Raw genomic sequence first — 23,896 nt, 5'->3', positions numbered from 1 at the left:
ATTTTCATCTAGAGACTGTTCAGTATCTACAATAGTCTTTCCATTTTTTTTATTTTAAATGGCATCAGGTGTTTTACAGGTTTATATGTTGCGACAATTTGAAGTTAAAAATGGAATAGATGTCTGTGTTGTTCAGTAACCAGTTATGCACATGTCATCAGATGTCTGAGGAGGAATTAACTTTTTCGTTGCTCTTTTCCAATGAAGCCTCTGTGTGCTGTTAATAGTGGGAAATTGTTATATTTTTGAAAAGTGTGAAGTTTGGAAAAGGTGTGTAAGGTAGCTCTAGCTTCTCAAATAAGTCTGGTAGCTGACTGCCTACCTGCTCACATCCCCCATATGCTGTGGCCTTAAAGCTTCTTCCCCATCATCTTACTTAAAATTTGGGTGCTGTACCATCATATGAACTGATGTAATCGTTTGGCCAGACGCAGTCCTGTTCACATGAGAAGAGAAGTGTCTCTGTTGAAGAGAAAAATGTGACCTATGATGATAATGTTTGGTGAGAACAGAGAATTATTATAGGACAATTTTTTTTATTTTTTTTATTTTTTGAAAGTATGGAGAAATTATCTTCCCAAAATCACATTCTCTGCAGATACATGAAATTTGGAACCCAAAAGCTTTTGTCATCCTAATATTGGATTCAGGTTACTTCAGGTCTCGTTGTAAACTTTAGTCATGTCCTCATATATTATTTTCAGTTCAGTTCACAAGGGCAAGCACACTCACTCTTACTTTGGTCAGATAAAAGATTGTTTGACTTTCAGAATAATTAAGCAGCAAGAATCACAGGAAGAACCACTGAAAATGAAATACCTTGTACCTGGTACAAGGTATTTAAAGATTAATTTTGGATATTTAACTTTATTTTTCATGCTGGGGTTCCTAATTGTGATGTGTCCGTACATGGGTTTTTGTATTTCATTTAGCCTGATCGCTGAGATGTTTACCAAGTTTTTATTCATTTTGGTTGGCATTGTCAAATTTCTCTGGATGCTTTTTTATTCTTTTTTCCTCTGATGCTTGGGGAGCAGGATGAAACCAACAGGGAAAAAAAAAAAAAAAAAAACCAACAACAAAAAACAAATCTTGCTCATTTCATTTTGTTCGCTTTTGCTTTACAGGAGACACATGAGATTGTGGCAATCAAGAAATTCAAAGACAGTGAAGGTAACCTTTTCTGCTGTGTAATCTTTCATGTCAATAATTACCTTGTTAATATCTCTCCAGTTCAAATAAGAAGTCTAATATAGCAAGACGTGATTTTAAATGATCATGATTTATTAACTCTGTGAATATTCAAGGCACTTGATCCTTTATACCTGCCTAGGGACTGTATTATACACTCAAACCAGAAAACTTTGGGCAACCTGGTTTAGTGGGAGGCGTCCCTGCCCATGGCAGGGGGCTGGAATTAGATGATCTGTAAGGTCCCTTCCAACCCCAACCATTCTGTCATCCTAACTACCTTCCTTTCTTGGAAACAAGACTGGCTTTTGGGCCTGCACATGTTCATGACAGTGAAGCCCAGTATGCTGTCATAGGCAAAACTGGCAATCAGCTGCTGAGAGCTACCTTGCACGCATCAAAAGTTAGCCCTAATCCCTTCTGGCCTAGCACAAACAGAAAGAGAAGCTGAGTGTAAAGTAATAAAAGGAGTAATCCCAGTCAGAGGTGATGTAGCTATAATCAGCCGTGCACCGAGGCTTTAGCAGACAGCTCAACAGTCTAATGATGTGGTTTAAAGAAATAGCAGCCGTTTTATTTTAGCAAACTTCCATTTTTTGGTATTGTAATGGAATTGTGGATGGAGGTGTGGTTGGTTACAAGGACTGTAATTTTCAAAGTCGGTTAGACACAGCAAATTCAGATTGGTGTCTGTCATTTCCTGCAATACAAACTCTCACAGCGCGGGTAATTTTGCCAGATGCTTGAAGGGTGTAGCTGATGAATCTTCTGCTATTAAGAAATCTGTTTTAAATCCCTGTTAAAGAAAGTAGATCATTTAGTTGTGGTGGCCATCTTGACCAGGTCATGAGATTACTTCAGAATCACATTTTCTACTTTGTGTCAACTGTAGAGTACACATCAAAGACAATGAGGCTCAGTATTAAGCCCCAAACAGGAATATGATGTTAGACAGTACACCAAAAAACAAAAACAAAAAATGCATCCTTGCCTTTAGTTTTGGCTTTCCATGAGAATTACGTAATAGCAGTTTACATGACTGATGACTGCTTTTCGGAGTTGTAGCTAGTTGTTTACAAGTTTCTGGAAATACAACAGAAGTTCTTTTGATAGATTTGATTCAGGCCATTTCACATCTGTCTTTTTAATATGGTGCTTCATTACAAATCTGAATGTACTGTAATTGTCTCTATTGCCATTTTTGTTTTGCTGAATTTTTGCTGCTTGACATGTGCATGCTAAATGAGCTGGAAAGAGTGTGTCTAGTTTTAGAAGAAATTATGTAATCGGGCTGACGCAAGCCAACACTGAGCACTCAGTTTCAAAATGAAATGATTTAGATGGGTTTAAATTATATATTTTTAATCAAAACATTTGTGGTGCTAGTATTTTATTTTTCTCTCTTCTCCTGCTACTCTTCAATATTTTTTCATCTACTGATGATGATTGTATGCATTCATATGACCTGTGCTTTTCTCTCTCTCCTACAGACCTGTTTTTACTTTTTGCTTGCTTTGAAAAGCAGTTTCTCTTCCTTTTCTCTTATTTCTGTGTCTTTGTGGTACATGACCTGCCAGAGGGATTTAGTTTTGATTTCATGCAGTCATACACCATTCAATGGTTGTGGATAACAATACTAAGAGATTGAGAACCTGTCTTCTACATGTGCATGGGCAAAGTTGCTGAATTAATAGATTCTAATATACTCCATTTTATTTGATGGTTCATTGGTACTATCCTCTGGAACCCAGCCAGTTCAGTCACTAAACTCAGCAAAGTGCTTGTTCGTCAATAAGCACTCTACAAAGCTTCAGTAAAACACCGTTGTTTTTTTGTTTTTGTTTTTTTAAACAACCTTCAGACAACTAAATTGTCAAAACAATAGTTGAGTATCTTGACTTAGAATCACAGATTCAAGGCTTCATTGAATCAGTATTGGCTTTACTGCCCTCTGTGGCCAGGCCACTACATTGATCTGCTTTTCTGAATTTCATTTAAAAGCCATATGTGGAAACTTAAAGGACTTACAAATCTGTGCTTCTGCCTTAATTTGTCATGTTTTTAAATTACTTTAGAATCAAATTGCTGGGTTTTGAACAAAAAAGGTCTATGTTTGCATTCTAGTGCTTCTGGTGAGAACGTAACTTTGTCAGTTCTTCGTGCATGTGATAATTATATGTGGGGTGGAGGATGTCTGTACAGATACATGCATATTTTTGGAAGTCTATTAGTGGTCTTCATAATGAAAAGATAAAAATGCAAATTATTGCTTCTTATGAAGCAACATTTTCTGCCACTGGAAGCCACGATGGTAATGAAGGGAAGACTGTGAAGGTTACGTAATGAATGCACAGCCATCAGCTACCTCTCTTTTTAAGCAGGGATTCAAAATAAAGATTCATAACGCTTCTTACTGAGTTTTTAAATACATTTTACTTTGTCACTTTTTCATTCTAGAAAATGAAGAAGTCAAAGAAACCACTTTACGAGAGCTTAAAATGCTTCGCACTTTGAAACAGGAGAACATAGTGGAGCTGAAAGAAGCCTTCAGAAGAAGAGGAAAATTATACCTAGTATTTGAATATGTGGAAAAAGTGAGTTGAGTTTATACTATCCTTGCCACACTTAAATCATCAGCTTAATGGAAAAGTCTTTAAAATTATTTACACATTTAAAAATGAAACACTTACAATCTATGAAGAGGAACAGCAGAAAAACTGTAATACAATCTGAATTGTTGTAATTACTGTGAGAAAAATGGCACTTTACTGTGAGAAAAATGGCACTGATAACTCTGTTACTGTTTTTACATCATGTGTTGGTCTTAAAAACAAACAAACAAACAAACAAACAAAAACCACAACAGTTTTTCCATACATGAACAAACGTTAAAATTTTGTACACTGGAATACATATAATTTGAAGAAAATTTTCCATCCAAATACTTCATTTTTAATTGTAAAGTAGATTAGCTGTCATATGTTATGTGTGTAATGAATTTTTAACATAGTCTTTCAGAACAAGATCATAGATTTTTGACCTTGGAATTTGTTGCAGCTTTCTCGATCCCTGCCTGATAAAAATAGGATTTTTGTTTGAATGTTTCTCTAACAAGTCCACTATTAATCGTTGCTTAGAGGTATTTGGCAAAGATCACTGTCATTATTTCCAATCCTGACCTCATTTGAAGCAATTCCAAAACTTTCTTAGATTGGCCTACTATTGCCAAACATTCTGCCCTGTTTCTAGGGAGAAACAACCTAGAAGAGATTGGTTCTCCATTATTTTTTGCAAACTTTGTGATGATGGTAGACCTTACCTGTGTATCCTAACCATTTAGGATTTCTTCATGGAAATAATTAGATGGTATTTGGATACAGTAAAACTAAATGCAAGCTTAAATATATGTAGCTTTCACAAGATACTGTTCCCTTGATTGAAATTTTCATTTAATGAAAATTTCCTGCCAATCCCTGCCAATGTGATGTTGCAGTACAGCTAGGTGCTAGTCCTTTTCAGTCAATTATTTCTTGTGTAAAGGTTCCCCACCCTAAATAGTGTCTCATTTACCTCAGTTTGCAATTTACTATGTGGTATAACTTCATTGCATAATGTGAGGTGACCTATTTTAGGCCATGGCTTGGCAGAAGTCATTTTTGTTTTTCACCAGGTTAGCAACTCCGAATGTGGTGGATCTTTCTTATCAGTAATGTCTGAAGCTTGACTTGTTCCACTCATATTCCTTGTGATTGTTCCAGATTTGTGTAATGTCTTTGAACACACACCAAGCAGAACATATATTTAATCTTCTATTATAGTTGAATTAGCGAAGCTCACCCTAGTAGTGGGTTGGAAGACAAGCATCAGTAAAAGACATTCAATTTCTCTAACAATAGCATATTTCAAACAATGTTAAAGATAGACATTACATGTCTAATGCCATTTTTGTTCTAAAATTGTTTCTATATGAATGACCATCTTTACTTACAGTTAAACTTCACTTTCCATGAATGTTTCACATTTTCAGATGTGTTGAGTAGTTTCCACTGGTTCTTATAGATGTCTATAAAACCAATCTAAAGACCAGGATGATTTCTGTATTTTCAAATGAGAAAGAGTAGAAGGAATTAAATAAAACATGGTACAATATGCTAGTACTTGTTTTAACTGGTGATGAACAGCATGTGTTCTTTAGGGAATCTTAGCGCTGCAATACTCTAATCCAGATTACTTAAATTCACATTTAGTCTAATCTTCTTTATCCATTACCCTTAGTTAATGTCTTCATATAGGATTATGTCTTGCTGTGTTGTTGTTACTATTTTCATTCATATTTGTAACACTGACTTTTTAACATAACTTGTCCAGAACTATAGGTCTCTGTGTGGACAAGAATATGACAAATGAATATGGTCCCTTAACAGAAAATTCCTTTTCTGAGCTATGAAGTGTTGCACACAGCACCTAAGTTGCAGTATTTATTCACAGACTGTAAAATTCAGAAATGTTTTCAAATATTAATAGTCTCCCACTTGTTTTCTCTTCTACGCGTGTTATTAAAATATATTGCAAGGGAAACATCACATTTTCTTATACAGCTAAAGAAAATGTTTATCAAAGCTAAGGTAAACTTATTTTAAATGAAAAATTTGTACAAATGCTCAAATTCATAATAAAATGAATTGTGTAAGGCAATATAGCCAAAATACTTATTTCCGTTTCAGTTTTCACTAAATAACACTCTATCCTGTCTTCAAGTGGGCTGCTGATGCCCATTATTCATTCAACTAGGATTTAGAGTACAAATTCCATTGTACTTCTAATTGTACAAAATTGGAGACATTTGCTAATACAATGGAAATCTGAATGTCATTTTTCAAAGGGGAAGCTTACTATCATAAACAGTTTAATTTTTGCATTGATGTATCTGTGAAATAGTATGGGCATAGTTACTGTAATGCAAAGATGTCTAGGGTCAATATAGCTGATAAATAACTATAGGATATGTTATAGGTTATTGTTTATGCCCCTGTGAGGCATTTTTGTGTTACCTCATTAGCGATATTTTGTAGCTTTAGGTTGCTTTTATGTGCCCATTCACATACAGGCATGGCTTGTGATTAATCATAGTTCTGTTATGTGAAAGCCATAGAAATAGCTTATTAATATTTAGAAAATGCTCTGTTTTACTAATTTTTCATACAGCCACAGTGACCTGGTATTTCTATTCAAGCAACTTTCTGTATGTAAATGACTATTTAGAAGCTTTAGGGTAATTGGTTTGATGACAGCTTTTTAAAGACTTGTGGTACATTTGTGGTTCACCTTCAAGGCTTATTGTTTTCACAAATGCTTTCTGTAGAATGAAAACAGCTTATCTATGCTTATCATTAGAATACACTCCCTGAGTGTTAAGCTATAATTTTTTTCATAGTCAGAGTCAGTGGTGTATGTTGTTGTCAGATGGCTGAAAATGAGTTGTGTTCTAGCTACTACAATATAACTTCTTGAAATAATGTCTTTTAAACTTTTAGAATATGCTTGAATTGCTAGAAGAAATGCCAAATGGAGTTCCACCAGAAAAAGTGAAAAGCTATATCTACCAGCTAATTAAAGCAATTCATTGGTGTCATAAGAATGATATTGTTCATAGAGGTAAGTGTGTAGCTCTCCACGTGGAAATAAGCCCCTGATTGAAATTTACTTTGTACCAAGAAAGAGATTATAGCTTGAAGTAATTTGCATTTAACATAAACATAAGCAATTCCTCTATGTCAACAACAGAGAGAAAATCTCTAAATTTTGGCTGAGTTTTAAGCCTGCCACCTGACTTCATATTACTTTAAAACTAAGTTCATCTATTTAAAAAGCTTGCTGTCCGGTATCTTTGGTGTATGAGTAAAGGTTATATTAAATGCACAACGAAGTAAAACTGAAGTACAAACATTGCCAAAGGAAAAGGAATTTTTAAACATTTTCTGGCACTCAGTCATTTCACTTCTGAATCTGATAATGGAATGGTAGTAGAAAATTAACCCAGAACTTAAGGCTTACTCCCCTGTGCTTTACTTCTGCTTAAGGCAGTTCCTCCCAGCTCCTATGACTTAGGCTATGTATATTTACTTTCTCTCCTAAACTTCAAGCACTTCCAGTCCATATTTTGATGTATGATAATGTCTAGCTTTATATAGTTTATTTAATTCATTTGTATTTTGCTTTGTGGCTTTGAAGGAACAACTTTTCTTTCTAATTAATGTTTCCAATAAATTACAGTTCTCATGCAGTTTACTTCTTGTATTCAAGACAGATCAAAATGTAGGCAAGAGTCTGAAATATTTTGTAAAATACACTTTGAACAAGTATAACATACACAGATACTATGACATGTAGATAGGAATAAGAGACAGACTTAAAACCAGAGAACACACTTTCTCTAAAGAAACGGCAAGAAATGCTTAAGAAGGGTATTGTAACTGAAAATGTTGAACACGACACAACAGCTTAGTGATTAACAACAGCTTAGTGATTGAGTAATTCAATGACATTTTTTGTATTGTTTTACAATATGCAATATTCTACATGTTGTTTTGCTCTCCAGGAATATCTGTAAGCAGCTTTTACCTTTCAATATTTTGTAGGGAAACACTTTAAGAGACTTCACATGGCAGAAAATGATTTCAGCTTGTTCACAGATAGAATTGCTGTAGCTTGTAATGCGTTGTTTATGATTGCAAGAGTATCTTGAAATACATTATTATTAAATAATATTGTTGGCAAAGTTCAAAACTAGGAGAAATTAACAGCTGTCTTTTTTTTCTTTGTTATTTGATGCTCTAGATATCAAACCAGAGAATCTCTTAATAAGTCACAATGATGTTCTGAAGTTGTGTGACTTTGGTAAGTTCAATAGATGGATTTCTTTTTACCTTTTCAAGGCAAATCTCTTGCAGTGGATTTTCTTGCCTTAGTGTTTAAAACCCTTTTAGTGGTCGTTACTGAGGTTTGTGGAAATTACTTTAATTTGAAAAATCTATAGGCTTAATTCGCTTCCTTTGAAATACCGTGTTGCCATATCAATGGAAATGCTGCACTTGTCTCTGCCTTATTTGATAGGGTTTTTACTAGCACTGGTACTGGCACTTAAGAAAGAACAGCACAGATGATAAACTGATGAGAAGGCTAGCAAAACTATAGATTTATCTGGCCTGCATATTAAAAGAAAAGATGGTTCTTGTTTTTTAAAGACAAAATATATTCTTACATACTTTTTAAACCACTGGCTTTCATGGACTGTTAGGTATACAGTTACAGATCAATTTTTATAGTTGTATTAATCAAAGAATCGTGTCAACATATGATTAATGGCTGAAGGATAGAGTCAGAGTGGTACTGGTACTGTTAACTTTCGTATTTCCTGACTTATCAATAGTCAGCTTTAAGTCTTTGAAGAATCAGCACCCAAGTACAAGACAAACTTTGCCCATGTGAGTAATCCCCAGAAGACAGCAGGGTGGCATATACACTGTTCCAACAATCTCTATTTTTATTCTAAATGCTACATAAACACAGAATAAAATATTGTTCCCTCTAAAAAGCTTACAGTTTGGCTTGGTGAAATAAAATTCAATTCCTTGCTGCTACCCAAGGGCACTTTTCATGAGAGCACTTTGAAAGCTGTCGTTTCAAACCTCTGCGATTTTGAATGAAAAGAGGAACCACTGAAAAAAAAATAATAAATTGCAGTAGGTTCTTAGGAACACAGAAAAGGCATTTGTCTTTTGCAGCGTTGCTTATTTCTTTCAATCCTAGGGGTATTTTTGCCTAAGCATTCAGCACCAGCAAGCGTTCCAGGAAAAGCCTTAGAATATTTGGTCCACATGAGCTCTTTGAACTGAGGGCATCTGACAGCACACAGTGGTGCTGTTGGCGGTGCCTGCGGTGCCTTGGCCCTCTCTCTGGCCAGGGACCTACTGCCGGCCCCTACGCAGCCGCCCTCTCCTGCCAGCTTAGGCCCTTCGAGTCCCCCAGGGTTGCCGGTGCTCTGGCGGGTGGCAGGGGCTGGTGGCGTGCCCGTTGCCCCCGTGGCTTCAGCTTTGGTTGTCTGGGGGAAACAATTGCTGCCTCTTGCAGAGCTTCACATCCAGTCGACAGACAGCACTTGCCCTTGACTAGTGTGTGCTCCAGTCAGGACAAATCGTGTCATGAGGAGGAGCATCCCATGGTAGTGCTCCCTTCCTTCCTGCATCTTTGTCCTCCTGAGAGCGAGGTTCGCCGCTCAAGCTGGCACGTGCCATCAGCTAAGCAGTCCTTGTGCACCAGAATGTGTGTCAGCAGCCTTTGTGCTTCGCACTGCAGAAAAATGGAAAGCCAAACAAGCTGTACAATCATGTTATGGACAGCAGTTTTCTCACCAGATAGAGGTAATGTGAATTCTGTCAGTGGAGACAATCTGTCTTGTCCATAGGCTTGCTCATGTCATACCCTCAAGGCAGATTCTCCTGCTGTTGGAAAAGAAATGCAACCCAAAAGTCCTTCTGGTGCTCAGCAGAGCCGTAAGGAAGAAAATTGGAGGAACTTCTGTTGTTGTTGTTCGCATGGATTAGTCTGGATTTTGCTTATAGTCTTGGACTTCATTTCAAATTCTAAGCAATACTTAAAATTTGGGATCGATTCTAATTTTTAGCCGTGTTGCTAATTGACATTCCTGTTAATAGCTTAAGTTATTACTGTAAAAATTAAAGATTATTACTGTCAGAGAGATATTATCCACAAGAATGTTCCTTGCACACATACAGATTGGGATGTAAGAGTTTGCCTTCTAACATGATTTAACATATGTTACCTGCCTACCTACCTTCATTTCTTGGAACGCAAGTACTTGTCACATACAGTGCCACATTCCTCATGTGACAGCAACAAATGCAAGTAAAAGGTCTGTGCATCAATCCCAATGCAGACATTGCAGTAATTGGGTGTTCGGGAATAGCCCAGTGGACAGAACAATTTGACTAGAAAAAATAATAATAAAAAATAACAAGATAGTTCTTCGTAATCCTTGTGCCATGTTCTGTACATATCGTACCAGGAAAAATGGGGTTGAATGTGGTGCTTGCCTGGACACATGTTGTGTGGGTGTCATTTCTGCCAATGGAAATGGGAAAGAGAACAGCACAAAATGCCGATTACAGCAGATGCATCTGACTTGTTAGAAATTGGTAGGCATTCTGTTTAGTATGCTTGCTGTTTCAACACCAGGGCTTCAGAATTACTTGTTTTAAAAATGGCTTAATTTCTGTATGATACATGAGCACAGAAATCATGAAACAGGGCTGGAAAAGACCTCAAGAAATTCTCTAGTTCTTCCACCTACTCAGAGAAATGATTAAGCCTGTTTGTGTCATTCCTGACAGGTTTTGCTTAGCTTATTCTTGAAGATCTCAGTAATTCATGTTCCTTACTGTTCCTAGGCACCTATTTAAGTCCTTGCATGTCATTAGGAGGTTGGACTTAGATAATCTTTGAAGGTCCCTTCCAACTGAATTATTCTATTCCTTTAATTTTAGAATTCTTTACATTGTCTAACTTAATGTGCCTTATTTCTCTGTAAGAAACTGCCAGTCTTCTGAACTCCTTTTTCCCTCACACCTTTTACCTTGACATCTACCCTCCTCTCCTCAGAGTTGTTTAAAGTCCTTTCTTGAAATCTCATTTTTATTTTCGTTGTTTGCCTTCCTTGCATTGGGATACAAGCTCTGTTGCTTTCATAGTTGCTCTCACCCAAATCACTTTCCATGTTCATGTTCTGATCTGTTTCTTCTTGCTGTTCAGAATTTGGTCTAGTCTTCTGCCTAATTACCTTCTCTTATGTTTTGTGTCAAAAATTGTACCAATACCTCAGCACAGTGTGGAGGTAGGGACAGTAAGCTAGCTCTGCCACAACAGGAAAGTAGCAATTGTCCTGTTAGAAAGGTTTTATGCTTTCTTGAACTATCAATTCTGCCCATCATCTTTCAGCATGGTGATATACAGTCAGAGCAGTAGTGCATCCATAAAGTGGTTTCTTACACGCCTGACAATATCTAGATGCCACTGACTTGCTGATGCTCTGGTGCTAGTGGGCTGGTGCTGTACACTACCACATGGGCTGCTGTGATGTGATCATTTGTATCCTGTCGCCCTTTTATCTTTCTCCCATCATTCAGGCTGAGGCTTCCCAGTTTTGGCTGTCCCATTTCCTCAGGATGGCTCTTGGTAATTTTCCTTCTCGTTTTTAAAAGCACAAATCAAAGATTTTTCACTGACCAGATTAATCAGATGGGCCATGTAATTTGAAACAGAAAGAGGGCTGCCTAAGCAGTTCTAAATATAGCAATGTTTAGAAATTTACCCAAAAGTTAAGTTAGTTTTAAGTAATTAAAAAAAAAAAATCCTTTGAAGTTTTTTCTCTAGCAGCATCAGTAATGTTCAGCAGCACTGTGAGAACGGATGAGAATTATTCTTATTTTGAGGTGACTTTGAAATACCTTTTCATCATTGTACAGTCCTTTCCATTTACTAACTCTTGAAGGGAGAGGTATCTTAGAATTAACAGCTGTAACCTACGTCAAAAACAAATTTATTGTTTTCTCAAGCCACTAGTCCAATAAAATAGTCTCTGTACCCAAACCTTTACTCCAATTTGGAGTAAATTAGTGTACCCATGGGGAGCAGGTGGGGCTGGAGTCCTTCACTAATGCTGCCAAGTGAGATACACTTTCAGAATACTAAAAATCAATCAATAAATAAATGACAGCCTTACAAGCATAGTTGTGTGGGAAAATCACTTTTGGCAGCTTCTGCATAAGAACTCAGGAATAAAGAAAAATGACTGTTGCATTTAAGTAGCACTTATTGATTCTGAAAATGAAATTATGCTTTAACCTCTGCAAAACTTTGTACTTTTTATTCTTTTTTCATCGCTCATGCAGTAATGGAAGGACTCCTAGTGGTTTCACTGAAGTGAGTTTTTGACCAAGTTTTAGTGCTACATCCCAGTAAGGAAGCATTTAAAAAACGTTGGTTCTGCATTTCAGTCCCAAAAGTTTGTTCCAGTTTGAAGTCAATTTCAACAGCAGAGACTTGCTGTTGAGATCTGTCTGACCTCTTACCTTATTATTAATTGTTGGAAAAACAGTAAGATGCTTGATACTTTACCAAAAACAGTGCTGTCAGCTGCCCTAGAGTACTTCTACATGAAGAATCTAGTAACGTTGTAACTGTGCTGCTCAGCTCACTTCTTATAAATGGAGGAAAACGAAAACAAAATTCAACTTACTACTGGATTTTTCAGTATATGCACTCTTCTCACTGTTGATCTTGTTATATGTTAAGACAGAAGTTGAGTTTTGATACAACTGAAAATAAGTTGACAGTTTTTTGATTCTTAATAGAATGATGTGGAGGAGGAAGTTAATTTGGACTTACTTTCTGATCCTAATTCACTGAGAGCCTTGTTATCAGTACAATGCTAAAGCAGATGGGAAGCTGACACTTGTGGAGTGACCTAAATGCAGAAATAAAGCCGTTTTTCTGGTCTTTGGTAGAGTCCTGCCTTTTGTAGTTTGGGAGAGATTGCCCCATTTTTTGCCAAGAATAACACATAGCTGCTTGACCACATGAGAAAATGGAATGCAGTGAGACTGTAGTAGTTAAGATCAATGACTAACATGTCTACTTGTTGCATATATGGTAAGTTTCTATTGTTATGAATCCTCTTCTGCAAACAGTATTTCACAGTGAAATTTAGTGGCAATCGCTCAATAACATACATGGCATACTGACTGTAACTTTTACCAATCTGTTCCGTTATAGTGAAGTCCCAAACATAATGGCAAAACACCATAGATTTCTGAGGACATTACACAAGTAAAGTAGTCATTAAAGCCGACATTCTGACTTTCAGTGTTGTATCAATAAAAGGTTGTGTTTCAGTGGTGAGCAGCCCCTGGAGACATTCTGTGCTAAACAATTTATTTCTGTTTAAATAGATGTGACCTCTTACCTCCAGAGTCATTGGGGATATGCATATTTACTTAAAATTGAATACAATCTTTTACACTTGTTTTGACAGGCTTTGCTCGTAATCTATCTGAAGGAAGCAATGCTAACTATACAGAATACGTGGCTACCAGATGGTACCGCTCACCTGAACTGTTGCTCGGGTAAGTACAGTTTGTAGAGCAACCATGATAAATCTTGACTGATACTTTGCATTTTGTCAAGCACCTTTTGTAAAATTTGCCAGTGGAGAACTGTAGTTGATTTAAAGGGAAGATTTCAAAAGACTTCCACATTGTCATCTATGCTTGTTCATTTCCAGTAGGTTGGCATGAATCATTGACACGTTCCCCTGTCTTGAACTGAATGGTATTTAACTGACTGAAAGATGAAGCTGAATTATCACAAGCCTACTTCAGATGCTCCTCCCCCTGACATTCCCTTCGAAAGATGTTTGTATGGTAGTCCTGTATTCTGAAGTGTTCATTTTGTTAGCCTCATGTTGGATATTGTATAGTATTGGCAGTGCAGCTTTCACCATGTTACACTCCTAGTTGTCTTTATCCTTTAGGTCAGAACTATGGTTTGTCTTTCATTCCCAGTTGCTCTTCCCCAGCACTGCTGAAATGGTAAGAGGAAGAGTACTAGCTTCTTAACTTTTTATAAGTACCACCTCTTAAGAACACGAGAGTGGGCAATTCGAAAGTTTTCGAAATCAAACAGGCAAAGCAGAGGGCTGGCCTGGATGAGCAGGGATCATCTTCTAGAGCTTAGGTGGAAAAGGAAAATGTATGGACACTGGAAGCAAGGTCTGGTGACATGGGAGGACTACAAAGATGTTATTTCCCGTTGTAGAGACATAAGTCATGGCCAGAGCTCAATTAAAGTTGATGCTGGCCAAGGACTGTGGGGGACAATAAAAAGGGCTTTTTTAAAAATACATTAGCAACAAAAGGAGGACCAGAGAGAACACTGGTCTGTTACTTGATGAGGATGGTCACCTCACAAATAGGACTGTAGACGAAGCAGACATTTAATGCCACCTTCTCCTCTGTCTTTAACACCAGTGATGGGCACTGGGACTCCTGGAGCCCTGAGTTGGAGGACCATGACAGCAGGAACAATAAACTCCCAGTCAACTCCGAACTTGTGCAGGATTTGTTGCTTCAGCTGGGTGCACAGAAGTCTGTAGGGCCTGATGGGATTCATCCCAGGGTACTCAGAGAGCTGGCTGATGTCATCATGAGACCTCTCTGAATTATTTTTCAGTGGTTTTGGGAATCTGGAGAGGTCCCAGTCGACCAGAAGCTGGCAAATGTTGTCCCAGTTTTCAAGAAGGGCGAGAAAGAAGACCCTGGTAATTATAGGCCTGTCAGTCTCCCTTCAGTGCCTGGTAAAAGTATGGAGAAGATTTTTCTAGGAGTTTTTGAAAAACACTTGAAAGACAGTGTAGTCATTGGTCATAGCCAACACAGAGGGGAAGGTCCTGTTTAACATAATTTCTTTTTATGACAAGATCACCCACCTAGCTGACCAAGGGAAACCAGTTGATGGAATCTTTTTGGATTTCAGCAAAGCTTTCTGTACTGCTGCTTGCAGTATCCTACAAAAGTCCAGCTTGAAAAATACATAATACAGTATGAAGAATTGGCTGACAGGCTGGGCTCAAAGGGTTGTAGTGAATAGGGTTACATTAGGCTGGCAGCCAGTCACTAGTGGGGTTCTGCAGGGCTTCATTTTAGAGACATTCCTCTTGAATGTTTTTGCAAATGATCTGCATTCAGGATTCAAATGCATACTAAGTAAGTTTGCAGATTACACAAAAATGAGAGGAACCGTTCACTCTCTTGAGAGTAGAGAGGCTTTCAGAGAGATCTTGACAGCCTAGAGGGCTGGGCAGTCACCAGCTACATGGAATCTAATTAGCAAGTGCTTTGGTCTACATCTGTGACAGGGCAACCCTGTCTGTATGGACAGACTGGGAAACGAGAGGCAGGGGAGCAGCCCTGTGAGATGGGAGACGGGGGTTCTGGTTGACAGCAAGTTGAATATGAGCCAACAGTGTGCCCTGGCAGCCAGAAGGGCTAACCATACCCTGGGGGCATCAGGGACAGCATTGCTAGCCCATCAAGGGAAGGGATTGTCCCACTGTGCTACGTGCTCGGGGTGTCACCTCACCTCACATCAAGTACTGTGTGCAGTTTTGGGCACCACAACATAAGGAAGGCATAAAACCATGAAAGTGTGTTGAAAGTAGGGACACAAAGATGGTGAAGGGTCTAGAGGGGAAGGTAACATGAAGAGCAGCTCAAGTCAGTTGGTTGTCACACTGGTGTTGGATGTGAAGGCTTCCCACCCGCGGCGTGACTCAGCGGATGAGCGCAGAGGCTTTCCAGCCATCCTCACCCAGCCGTCTGCTCCCCTGAGCTCCCCCTCCATGTTTCCCACTCCCACAGAAGCCACCTCAACCCCAGGGCTCAGCCGGCTGGGGCACGGCCCGCAGGCTGCTGCCCTGTCCACAGAAACTCCCCGCAGAGGATGCATCTGCCCTGGGCACGGGGCAGCATTTCAGGTCTTCCACACCATCCCTCAGTCTTGTCAAGATTTTTCTGTCTGCCACAGTATGAAAAGGACATCAAACTATCAGAGAGCGTCCAAAGGAGGGCTACAAAGATGGTGGGGGGTCTAGAAGGCAAGGTATATGAGGAGCGGCTGAGGTCCCTTGGTTTGCTCAGCCCCGAGCAGAGCAGGCTGAGGGGAGGCCTCATGGCGGCCTGCAGCTCCCTCAGGAGGGGAGCGGAGGGGCAGGCGCTGAGCTCTGCTCTCTGGGGACAGCGACAGGACCCGAGGGAACGGCATGGAGCTGGGACAGGGGAGGGTCAGGATGGGGGTTAGGGAAAGGGTCCGCATCCAGAGGGTGGTCGGGCACTGGGACAGGCTCCCTGTGGAACTGGTCACGGCACCGAGCCTGGTGGAGTTCAAGGAGTGTTTGGACAATGCCCTCAGACGTAGAGTTTGATAAAAATCAATTCTTTTCTGTGATGCTGTGGGAATCCAGGAGTTGGACTTGATGATCCTTGTGGGTCTCTTCCATCTCAGGATGTTCTGTGATTCTATGATTTTTCAACTGGTCGGGAAGAATTTGTTGAAGCAGACTACATGAATCATTTTATTAAAGCATTGAGAAGTTAGTTTCACGTTGTTTGTGGAAGCAGTAGTTGCATGAGTCGCCTTATAATTTAATTTCACTCTTTTATTAATCTGTAAAATTAACATTTTACTACTTCACAGTGTTTAACAGATTTTCAAATATTGCTTGGACAAATTCACAGGACCTAAAAGGGCAAAAGTAGTTGGAAATGTACTTCTTGTGGTCTTCCCATTGCTATCAAATTTACAGTGTGTTTTTCTATACTGCATGAACACTGATAAAATGCAATTCCTGAATATATAACATATACATATAGGGATATTCTAGAAGTAAGGAATTGGCAGCCACAGGAGCAAACAGAAAGTACTGGCCACTTACATTCTTTAACCAAAACGTTGCATGCTGCTGAGAAACAGATCTTTCTTGGAACCTTTAGTTAGCACTGAACCAAAGAACAGACATTTCTTGAATGTGTAAAGCATTGGATAATAAATATTCTTTCAATAACGTCATACCAGTATTCCCAGAGCTGTGCTAATCTTAATCAAATTGGTATGCAGTTGTGTTGTTATATGCAGAATAGTATGTAAAAGTTGCTGTTAAAAACCTCAAAGCTCAGGTTTTCATATTTTGGAGAAGACAGATGTAACTAAACTTCCAGCAAAGTGTGTACGTGTATACATACGACATACACACTCTCACAACTTGGAAAGAAAGCATCAATCGTGGCCTTTTCAGTTTTACAGTGTTTCACACTTTGTCTATAATCTTATTTAAGGTTTAAGAGGAAAGACATGAAAAACATGACAGACGTGATATTAGTATGACCTGCAGTTTTCAAAACTATTTGATTAACAAGGAAATTTATCAGGAATCACGTCTGCATGTAATTGACTAAACTTGATTAGCTTGTAGAGGAAGGGGACGGGGGTATGTGTATGGTATGTGTATTCAGTGCATATGACTTCAACTTTGCTGGTGTATGTTTTTAATGCCAAGTTTTTCTGGCTTAGCATGATGTCTTTTTCTTGGCAATCCTGTTCTTGTTTCGCAATCATCCATCCTCCCATTTTACCAAATCTTTATAAACATCTAATAGTGGAAAGTCTTTCCAGCATTATTAAATATTTATATTTTACCTTTTTTTTTTCAAGTTTTAATGTGTCCCAGAGAGGTTTCTCTTTTGTAATAAAGTTCAAATACTTAGATTTCCTGAGGAAAGAAAATGCTGCCTAGTTACTCACAGAACATCCAAAATCTGCTCACTTTGAAGAGCCTCAGGTAACCGTTAGTGGAGGGCTCTGTACTCCTGGATGACAAAACATTGCTAAAAGCTAGTGGATTTTAGCATAACATATTTCTAGATGATAATATGTTTTGGAGAGTCTAAGTTGTGCAGCAGTACATTACAGTACTCCTGATTAGTAGTTATCAGGAGTAACTACTTCTATTAGAAGTAACAGGAGTTATTTCATTTCTCCAGCCACCTAATTCTTGCATTGCTCGCCTGTTGTGCTCTGGAAGATGGATTGTGCCAGTCAGTAGAACATGAATCTGACATGAGTCTTGAATCTGACTTTCCAAATGAAATTGTTTGGTCTTACTCTGCCTCTTCATAAGAAATTAGCGTTTTCTGTTTGACTACGGAGCAAATAATGGAAACTTCCTAAACAGTGATTCAGGTTACTGCATTTGTGTTAGCATGGAAAGGTAATGGCCCTGTCTAAAAGGAGTTTTAGCCCATTCCTCAGTTGAAACTCTAGCTCATTCTCCAAGGCCCTGGGCTACAACAGCAGCATACCTTTTTCCAACTTCAAATCTTGCTGCTCAGAAGCGTGCCTTTTAAAGGGTTGCAAATAAATAATAGCTTGTTTTACTGTCATAAAAAGGTAGGATTTTTTAGTTAGATGCTCATGCTCACAAACTGGTTTGCTAACAGATCCTCAGTTTGTCCATGGTCATTTCATTGTCAGTGGTCTATTTCAATGGGGGCAAACTTTGAATTTGTGACGATTCCGTTTGTCTGGGGACTGCAGTGTCTCATGGCAGATTCAGAAAGGCAAACAGTTCTTGAAATGTTGGTGTCCCATTTCAGCCTTCCTGGCTACCTTCAACTCCTGCAGTGCGCATCTCAGTGGGCCTGTGATTTCACCAAGGCTACTGTCCAGCTAGAAAAGCTCTCTTGCCTTAACCTAACTAAACTATCTCAAGGGTTACAGCGTCCTCTGATCAAGTGCCCTCCCCATGAAGTGAAGTAACTGATCATGAGTGGTTGCAAGCAGGGAAAAGTCTGACTTTTCTTCTTTAATCTAAGGGTATGCTCTCCATAAATACCTTTATCCATCAGCATAAGGAAGGAATAAAGGGAATAGATTTAGGATAGGATTTATCAGCTGCAACTCCAGGAATAGGCAAGCCAGCTGTAACTTGAAAATGTCCTGAAACAGAGGTTGAGTCGTCGGATTGCAAGTTTCAGAAAGAAGAGAATCAATGAAGTATGTTTTCAGTTTAGTGTTTCTTCCTGTCTTTATTCTTGTTTATTCTTTTTATATGCTTTTTTTTTGACCTGAGAGGAATTCCCCCCCTCATTCTGCCCAAAACCTTGACATCCAGAAGAAATTCTTGGCACAAGTTGAGTGTTTACAAAACAGCTTAAATCTGTCAAGCAAGAACATGGGCATACAGAAAATGAGGTGCTTCGGAGCACTAAAAGCCAAAAGCATGTAACGCATTAGCTGTTGCGTGATAGAGATGGGCTGCTAAAGAAGCTGACCAAGGAGCAGAACCGTAGAGGGAGAATCAGAAACTGTCCAAAAGGATTCTGCTTCTTCAGCATTCGTTGCCGTCAGTCTGCAGGTTACAATAGTCCCTCACCCTCTCCTCCTCATACAAACATCCATTTTCTGTATTACAATTTTCTGCCCTGTGTATCTTAAGTCTATCATTTTTCCTGACCATAGCATCCTTATTGCCTGTTCTTCCCTTAAATACCCCTGTATGCAGTCTCAAGAAAAGCTGTTGCAGCCCTTTCCAGTGTAATATGCACACCACTGAGCCTTGTTTCCAGCAAGCTCCCTCCACCTCTTCGTTCCTGACCTAGCTTCTTTTGTCAGTAGCTGTTTAAAATACAGGTGGGTGCCATCCACCCACCACACAACGTTGCCTGCACACAGAGATCGCCCCTCCGAATTTCTCTCCAAAGCCCCACCTGTGTGCTTCCTTCAGGGAATACTTATTTTGTGATGCTTTCATTTTGTCTTCATCTGTGGTTTTCAACTGTTGAGTAGTTTCAGAAATTGCTTCAGGGACATTCTGTTTTCTCTTTAGTTAAAATTTGACTGTATGAAGGCTGAAACAAAGATTGCTTATTGTTTCTGTCCTCGCAGTGACCAGATCCAGTGTGTCTATCAACCTGCTAAGCACAACAGAAAAGGCAATTTCTATAATGCAGAAATACTGTATGGTCATTAACCTCTGGATAAAAGGGAAGTTCGTGCTAGTTTAACTTTGGTAACAGCATCTTGGTCAAAAAGATTATTCTCGTAAGCTTTTTATTTTTTTACAAAGGTAACCAAATCCCTGGGGGTCCTTGAAAATTCCTGTCCTGTCTATTGACGTCAATATGTCAAGCGATCCAGTGCGGAAACAGAGGACTTGGTATATGAGATGGCTTCTTTAATGTTAAAGTTTATTTTTCTGAGCTGTAAGGAAGCAAGGCATGGAAAATACAGCCAAATAAACTAAAACAGCTTAGTGAGAGGATGGTGCCGGTGGGTGAAAAACATTGTACTTTAACTTTACAGAGCCCCATATGGAAAGGCTGTGGATATGTGGTCTGTGGGCTGCATCCTGGGCGAGCTGAGTGACGGACAGCCCTTGTTCCCTGGGGAAAGCGAGATTGACCAGCTCTTTACCATTCAGAAGGTGCTAGGCCCACTGCCAGCTGAACAGATGAAGCTCTTCTACAGCAACCCACGCTTCCATGGCTTGCGGGTAAGAGAAAGCTTTGTTCTTTTTTTTTCCTCTTATAATTTACTCACACAGTATTTACACTATTGTCATTGTTGCTGTAAAGGTTCTTTTCATTTAGAGTGTTATCTGCTTCAAGTGTTTCTGTGCAAGTACAGGATATTTAGATCATGAGGCATTCATAATTCGAAGTCAAATTCCAATTATACCATTATTGAGTTGGACGAGTAAGTTAATTTTACTATTAAAAGCTGATTTAAAAAAAAAAAAAATGTGTTTATTTGGCTTTTTTTGTCATGAAAGTTAGTATTGATACCTAACTTAGCATTGCTGTGCAAGCTGTGCACTATGAAGTTTAATGGTACGGCTGTCTGTTCAGGATGTGGACAAATTGTGACTGTTTTCTTAAGGCTACTGTGGTGGCAAAATTTGGGTCATGGATACTGCTGTGATGATAGGGGAGCTTTTTACCTTTTTACTTGTATTTCTGGAGATTTGATAGAAGCTGCATGAGTCAGAAAGCTTGTTGTTCCCCTTTCAGGGGCTTGCCAGTGCCGTGCATTGACGAAGACTCAATAGAATAGAGAAACTGCTCAAGTTGGAACACGCAATGTGGCAAAACCCCAGATGAAATATATGATAAATAGCTCAGTTACCTTTAATAGCACCTGGTCAGTGGTTGTGCTTGCTTTTTCTTGAAATTCAGTGGGGTTTTTGTTTGTTTTTTTTGTTTGTTTGTTGTCGTCATTGTTTCCAGTAGTGAATGTTGCTTAGGTGAAATTATGATCTCGATGAATGGTATGAAATTGTTAATATAAAATCCTATAAAGACACATACTAAGGTTTTAGGAGACCTGATCTGTGCTAAAGACTGAAGATCTGCGTTTTAGTCTGTCAAAGAAAAAACAGTGAATGAGAAATGGAAAGAGGGGCACCTAACTGTCTTAAAATGTGTTAAAGTTTGCGATAAATTAGGCTTAGCTGATGACAGGAAGATTAGTATTTGGCTTAAGGTGTAAGGTTAGTTATTTTAGCTAGAAGGATAGCCAATTCCTAAGAATTTTTGATGAAGCTTGCAGGCCCTATGTCAGAAGTTTTTAAAGAACAAGCATTTCTTGCAAGGTCCTATATGTATTTGATCCTGTTTAGAGCCGGGCTGGACAGGATTTTCTATTTAAAAAATATTATACCCCTTATCAGGAAAGCTTTAAAAACTGTAAGCAAAATAAATAATTGTATCTTAAATATTCTTTTATTATATTATAGCTGTCTAGTGTAATCTTATTTGGATAAATGCTTTGCAGTGTCTTAGGATGCAAATGAAGTATCTTTGTTTTGTAGCTTTAAAATACAGTGATTCAAGAAGACAGCATGGACCTAATGTAATTAGCACAGGGTTGAGAGTCATGAGTCCCTGTTCTCATCCTGGATCAATGGTTTATTGCTCGGCCTCAGCCATGTTGCTGCCTGTTTATCCTCATCTCTGAAGTCATACTGTTGATAACAACACTGACGTATGCCTTGTAATAGAAACTAGTTGTAGAATACTGAAGTGAAGCCTGTAGAATGGCTTAAACATGAAAAATAGTAAAAAATGTTGGTTTGGAATATGATATCCATCAGTTAATGGGGAAAAAATGATTCCATGCTATAAGACAACATTAAAAGTACAGATTTTTTTTTTTTTGAATAGCAGTGCTTTTAATGGTGGAAAATTTTCTGTTACATAGCAGACAAGATACGCTGTGCTCATGCAAATTGTTGTGCCGTGATTATGAAAATTGTTATTTACAAGCTGGATTTGGCACTGGCTGTTCACAAGTTGGAAACTAGCCCTTGAAGTAGAAATGTTTATCCATATGATTATCACTAGGCTTTGTGAATCTCTACCGTAAGTACTACCCTATTGTAGCACACAATTTAAAAAAAAAAAATCTAATTCAAACATTACAGCAACACATGTGCATTTATACAGATGCACATTTGCATACTTCATGTTTTCTTCCTGCTTGTTTCCTCCACATGCACACACACACACAGAGTTTTTGTCAGTCCTGAAGATTAGGGAGTACTTAGTGATCTCTCTTCTGTCCTTTTGAGAAAGCAAATATCCACGATATGTTGAAGACCCAAGGTAATACAGGATCAGAAAGTACTAATAGGTTCATGCCTTTATGGAAACATGAATGCTAATGTAGGGCTTTAATATTATTCTACAGATTAATTATAAATAAGCTGGAGAATCTGAGCAAACACAGTGAATAGCGATTGCATATTACAGCTTTGCATTTCTTTGGCATGTTTTCATGTTTCCCTAACCATTCCAGATGTAAAATCTGATTTAGAATGGTCATTCTACATGAAGACAAGAATATCCTCTTGGATAGACTGAGGAAGAGCTTGTTAAGAAAGATGAAGACTGTTTATTTAGAAGAATATTCTACTTAAAACAAGTTAGTGTCTGCTGAAAATCTGTTTGCTTTGTGTAAACAGTAGTGGAAGTATGAAAGGCTTGGTCCATCTAGGGTGCTATCTAAGATCAACATAGCCTTGGACTTAAATAACTAAATAAATCCTTAATCATTAGGAAACCACTTTAAAAGCAAGCAAAGTAAAATGAAAAATGCAGAGACTATTTAGGAACACATTCAAATAATGTTCTTTCATTTTCCTTCAAAGCTCACATAATGAAATTTATGAAAAGTAATGCCAGTACAAACAGTGGATTGCAATTCATAGCGACCTAACACTTACACACATGCAGTTTGTGTGCAATCCATTCAGCTTCCATATAAATACCTTTTTGGAAAGGGAGGGTTGTACTGCTGGATTACTCTTGAAAGCATAGATTTGGAGGTAGCATTTACTCTGAGGGGAGGTATGTATGTAAATGTATGCACCTGTATATGTATATATATAGCTGTAACAATCTCTAGATGTGAGAGTTAAAAAATGCACAAGTGAAAGTGAAGATATGAAAGTCTTTAAGACTTCTTGCTTGTTGACAGACCAAACATTTATTTTGCATATGTGTTTATACTATAGAAAACACGTTCATTTATTTTCATATTTGTTGGGTTGTTTTGTTGCTGTCTTAATCACTGACGTGAATTTTGTTGTTACCTTCTATTTTCAGCTGTGTTAAGTATAACTCAATATTTTATGTGGGTGTATTTTATGTATGGCTTGAGCCCACTGGGACATCCAGTGATGGCTTTTTGTGCATCAGGTATGTGATTGCCAGAAAACAAGACCAGCGCATGTTCCCTGTTGTCAGTACTCTTGCTTTGATGCGTTAACTTAAGAGGGCTATTTAGAAAACACACAGTTAAGATGTGGATGGGATCAAGCCAGGCTGCAACTGAAGCACTTTTGCATACTATTAGGCAAATGCCACAACTCTGGGAACTGCTAACAAAGTATCTGGATCTCAGCTGCGTTGTTTTGGATAAACTGTGATTAATGCCAATCAGCTGGCTGGCTGTTGTTTTGTTTCGTTTCATTTTTCCAGAGGCTTCTCTGGCATTCAAATGTGCAGTTTACTCTAAA

General features: G+C 38.4%; 1 protein-coding gene across 4 annotated transcripts in view; it reads left to right on the top strand.

Annotated features, from left to right (window-relative positions):
- The window catches only part of CDKL5 (cyclin dependent kinase like 5), a 126,896-nt gene that overhangs the window by 70,731 nt on the left and 32,269 nt on the right, over window positions 1-23,896 (top strand). For all 4 annotated transcript variants that reach the window (XM_032181524.1, XM_032181514.1, XM_032181534.1 and 1 more), the window contains exons 4-9: window positions 1,128-1,173; window positions 3,649-3,785; window positions 6,726-6,846; window positions 8,029-8,088; window positions 13,301-13,391; window positions 20,182-20,371. In XM_032181524.1, coding sequence (XP_032037415.1) covers window positions 1,128-1,173; window positions 3,649-3,785; window positions 6,726-6,846; window positions 8,029-8,088; window positions 13,301-13,391; window positions 20,182-20,371 — 645 coding nt within the window. The remainder of the gene's footprint in view (window positions 1-1,127; window positions 1,174-3,648; window positions 3,786-6,725; window positions 6,847-8,028; window positions 8,089-13,300; window positions 13,392-20,181; window positions 20,372-23,896) is intronic.

The sequence above is a fragment of the Aythya fuligula genome, chromosome 1 (genome assembly GCF_009819795.1).
Source record: "Aythya fuligula isolate bAytFul2 chromosome 1, bAytFul2.pri, whole genome shotgun sequence".
Lineage (NCBI taxonomy): Eukaryota > Metazoa > Chordata > Aves > Anseriformes > Anatidae > Aythya > Aythya fuligula.
The sequence above is the reverse complement of the archived record's forward strand: the minus strand, read 5'-3'. Positions and strand labels throughout refer to the sequence as shown.